Genomic DNA, 4,340 nt, shown 5'->3' with positions numbered 1-4,340 from the left:
ATCGACAAAATTTTATATTATTTTTATTTAAAAAATAGGGAGCATTCAAATATTATATCTCGGATTTTCAATACGTAAGATGAAATCATTGTTATAAAATATATGTGAAATTCTTATGAATAACCTATTCAAAATAAACCCCAATGTTAGCTGCCTTTGACCATAAACTTTTTGACAAATCTTTTTCATCTAGTAAGCACCTTTTTTCTGAGTTACATATAGCAAACACCTTGTCATCTCCATAATATTTTTATTCTTTCTCTCACTCACACCATTTTTGTTGTGGAGTGTAAAGGAATACAAATTCATAGCAGAACTTTTTATTTTTTAAGAATATGTGAATTGAGTGAATAAAAACCACCTTTCAGAATGAAAAAAAAAAAAAAAATCCCCCTTTAATGGTTTGTAGAAATTTGTCAATCCAGCTCAATCAATAATGGCAGGGATATTCGATTACAGCGTATTCAAATTTGCGTTATTTCACTTACTCGTTAACTTAATCATTAGACTAAAAAAAAATGAAAGATAAAGTGTCATCAAAATTGGATTTCGTCACTAAATATACAATAAATTATGAAAACAAAGGAATTTCTCTTATGAAGTTCTTCTCCACATTATTTTGAAACAAACACATGACTGAACAAATTCCAACTAAAAAGAAAAAAATACACTTGAATTTAAACCAATATATCTAAATATACAAAAGCTGTGCACCATGTGTTGAATGTGATCTCCTAGGAGGTTTTGCATAACCATGTTGTTCATTTCTTGCACCAAAACTTTCCACCTTAAACTTTGTCACCTGAGGTAACACATCTGTCTTGCCATGAATTTTCGGATTAGTACTTTGTTTCTCATATGTTGCTGTGAAGGCATCAGCTGCAACACCAACAGATTTCTGACTGTTACAACCCAAGAACTTACTCGGCCGCCGCTTTGGTATCTCTTTATTGATTCTTGTTTTACCATTTGATGAATTTAAGGATGTTCTTGTAGGACTCCTTACAGTTTCTTGATCTTCATGATCCGAAAGAGGTGAATACTCAACTGCACTCGCTGTTATCACACTCCATTCAATGCTAGCTTCACTTGGCGCATAACATGTTGGACTAGCGCAACCAGAAGCAATGTTGGAAGTTGTTCTACAAAAGGAAGGGTTGGTTTTGCCTGTGAAGCTTTCGATCTCGAATAAGTCTGAACTTGCATCACTTCCAGCTTCATCGTCATAGTTCTCACCAGAAATTGTAGAAAACTCAATTTCTTCTTCTTCAAGTTTAGAACCTGCTTCCTCCCAAGATGGTTTTTTTAGCCTCATATCAAAGCTTAAAGATTTGCATCTTTCGTATAATATCGGCGAACCAAACACTTCCAATCTTTTCCTTGGATTCTCTACTTGTTGAAGCTGCATTTTGTAACTAGAAATCTTTTCTTGTTTTTGTAAGTATAGTTCTGCTGCAGCGCGAGTCTCGGTTTTCTTAGAAGCATCTTGATCATGTTTGAAGAGTTTTTCTGAGGTTGTTTTACTCTTACCATGAGCTACACCTTTGTTGAAACTGATTTCACCTGCATGATCATTTACATCAACAGAATTCTTATCATAACAAGAACATTTGCAACCAAGAATAGCTAGAAGACTCTTTCTATGAACTTGGTTTTTCCTATTACTTGAAGATTTTTTCACAGGAGTTTGTAAAAGTGCATTTTGGCTATTCAAACTTGATTCTGAGCCAACACTTGGAGTTCCATATTGAACTTTGAGCTTTCTGTTTTGTAGACATGTTTGTTGTTGGTTTTTCATTTGCTTGACTTTATCACCATCTATGGTAGAAACTCTTGGAGTTGGAGTCTCTACTTGAACTCCATTGAAATACTTTTCAGCATCAAAAACTCCAATTTCTCCATCTTCTTCTTTCTTTACTCCAAGTTGAAGAGGTTCTTTTCTGTTGCTGATAAAGGGGTGGCTTGAATCAACAAAAGTCTCTTTCTTGTTGTTCAAGTAAGAAGAGAAAGAAGCATCACGGAGGTTATTGTTGTTGTTCTGAGAGGTGAAAGTGGTTGCTGAGATAACCATGGTTAAAGGGATTTTGGCAAGGGAAATCAAGTACAAAGAAAAGTGGTAAATGCAAAGATACTATATAAGTATATAACAATTTGAGAAATGAAGTAAAAGAAGTAAAATTATGAGAACTTTTTGGAGTACAAAAGGGTCATAACAATTTGAAAGATACTTAAAGGAATACTCATTTATGTAGGAAGTAGATGCAAGAGAGGATTTAAAATGAATAGCATATTTAAGAGTAGCTCTATAAGTAGGCTAATGGAAGATGCAAATTGTCAAATATGTAGGACCATATCCATGTAGCTTAATTGACATTTCACCAATAATGTTTACTAGAATATTATTATTTATTAATTTTTGAAAATCATATACTCCGCTTTATAATCGATTAATCTCTGGAATCGATCGTACATCTACTTGTAGATGCTCGATTTTAAATCAGAACATAACTATGTATAAATAGATTAAACACAAAAGCGATAAATATTTAACCAAGGTTTAAATCTGACATTTTAAAAAGAACAAACGCTGATGTTTTAAACTTTCGACCAAGATGTCTAATGCTAGTGAAAAAATGATTGTATTACTTATCAATGGCATAAACCTATTTAGGTTATGATTAATAAAAATCTATGATATTAATAATTATACTCCTAATATTGGAAAAAGACTATGATTTGTCTCCTTCTAGGAGGAAGAGTGATAACTACTAGAGAGGAACATGTTCTAATCTACAAAATAGTCACAACTTTTTTCAAAAGTATTGTCTTTTTCTCTTTTTACAGTTGGATCTAACTTCTTTCCTCATGTGAATAGTCCTTTAACTATAATACACCACACAATAATTCAACAAAGCGTGCTAAGTGAGATTTTATTGCGACATGAAGAGACATGACTGAACTAAATGGTCATTGTACTTAATGCACTTGTTTTCCTGCCTGTTTATTTCTTTTAGTATGGGATTTTTAGAATGTGCTATGAATGAATGTTTTACTTTATAATTCTTTTAGTATAGAATTTTTAGATTATGCAATGATGAATGAATGCAACTCTATTCTATAACTCACTTATCATAAATTAATAATCAATAATTAGATTATACGATTGTCTAATTCACATTATCATGTTTTAGAATGGACTTCTAGAATTGACTAAAAGTAGGTATATCGGCGAGATGGAAATAGACTTTATTTTTTTCATATTCAAATCCAAATTTCAACTAAATATTTGTTTTCGGTTGCATATTAATGAAAAATTGAATTATAATCTCGTCTCAAACATGTTTGTGAGTATCTCTCTTCTCTGTCATTTTCGCATAAGAATCAATTTTTTTAATTGAAATAATTCATGTCTTCAAACTCATGATTTGTTCCAACCACTAACAAAATTTAATATACATTAAAAATAATAAATTAAAATAATCAAAAAAAAAATTAATAATATATTTTAAATATTTTATTTAATAAAGTATTGAGAAGATCTCAAGTCCCATATATTGATTGGAGATAAAGTCTTGAAAGACTTTATATAGAGTGACATCCTTATTCTTACAAATCAGTTTTATAAGGATGAGTTAGATGAAACTCTAATATGGTATCATAGCCTACCGCCCGAACCATGGACTGTCCATCGTTTAAATTCACGCACAAAGCCTAAAAGAGTGTTGAGCATTAGGGGGTGTAAGAGTTTATATAGAGTGACAATTTTCACCTTACAAGTCGGTTTTGCAAGGATGACTTAGGTCAAACTATAATATGAGCCGCCTACCGTTTAAATTCACGCGCCAAACCCAAATCAGTGTTGGACATGAGAAGGTGTATTGGAAAGATCTCAAGTCTCACATTGGTTGAAGATATAACCTTGAAAAAGTTTATATATAGTGACACCTTTCACCTTATAATTTGGTTTTGTAAAGATGAGTTAGATCAAAAATTATATATTAAAATATTAATATATTAACAAAAAAATTATTACTATTAATCATAAAAAATATTTCAAATTATCAGCGGAGCGGAACGAATTTGAAATGGGTAATAGTGTCTTCATTATCAATATGTTAAAAAAAATTATTATTCTTAATTATAAAAAATATTTCAAATTATCAAAGGAACTAATTCAAAATGGTATTATTGTCTTTGCTAACCGTCTCATTAAAATTGGGGGAAAATCCAAACTCAAACTCAAACCGAGTCAGAGTGGATTTTCCCCGTCAACAAATCGTCTAATGTTTTTGGAAGCTTTGCGTAAACTAATTACAATTAAATAGCGGAAAAAGAATAGG

At 31.2% G+C, this 4,340-nt stretch overlaps 1 protein-coding gene across 1 annotated transcript; it reads right to left on the bottom strand.

Moving 5' to 3' along the window:
• Window positions 1–588: 588 nt before the first annotated feature.
• Window positions 589–2,267, bottom strand: LOC127119525 (protein PHYTOCHROME KINASE SUBSTRATE 1). Its single transcript, XM_051049764.1, has one exon. It carries the CDS (start codon window positions 2,069–2,071, stop codon window positions 692–694), a length of 1,380 nt encoding a protein of 459 aa, XP_050905721.1. The 5' UTR covers window positions 2,072–2,267; the 3' UTR covers window positions 589–691.
• Window positions 2,268–4,340: the final 2,073 nt, after the last annotated feature.

This window comes from Lathyrus oleraceus, chromosome 2, assembly GCF_024323335.1.
Source record: "Lathyrus oleraceus cultivar Zhongwan6 chromosome 2, CAAS_Psat_ZW6_1.0, whole genome shotgun sequence".
Taxonomy (NCBI): Eukaryota; Viridiplantae; Streptophyta; class Magnoliopsida; order Fabales; family Fabaceae; genus Lathyrus; species Lathyrus oleraceus.
The sequence above is the reverse complement of the archived record's forward strand: the minus strand, read 5'-3'. Positions and strand labels throughout refer to the sequence as shown.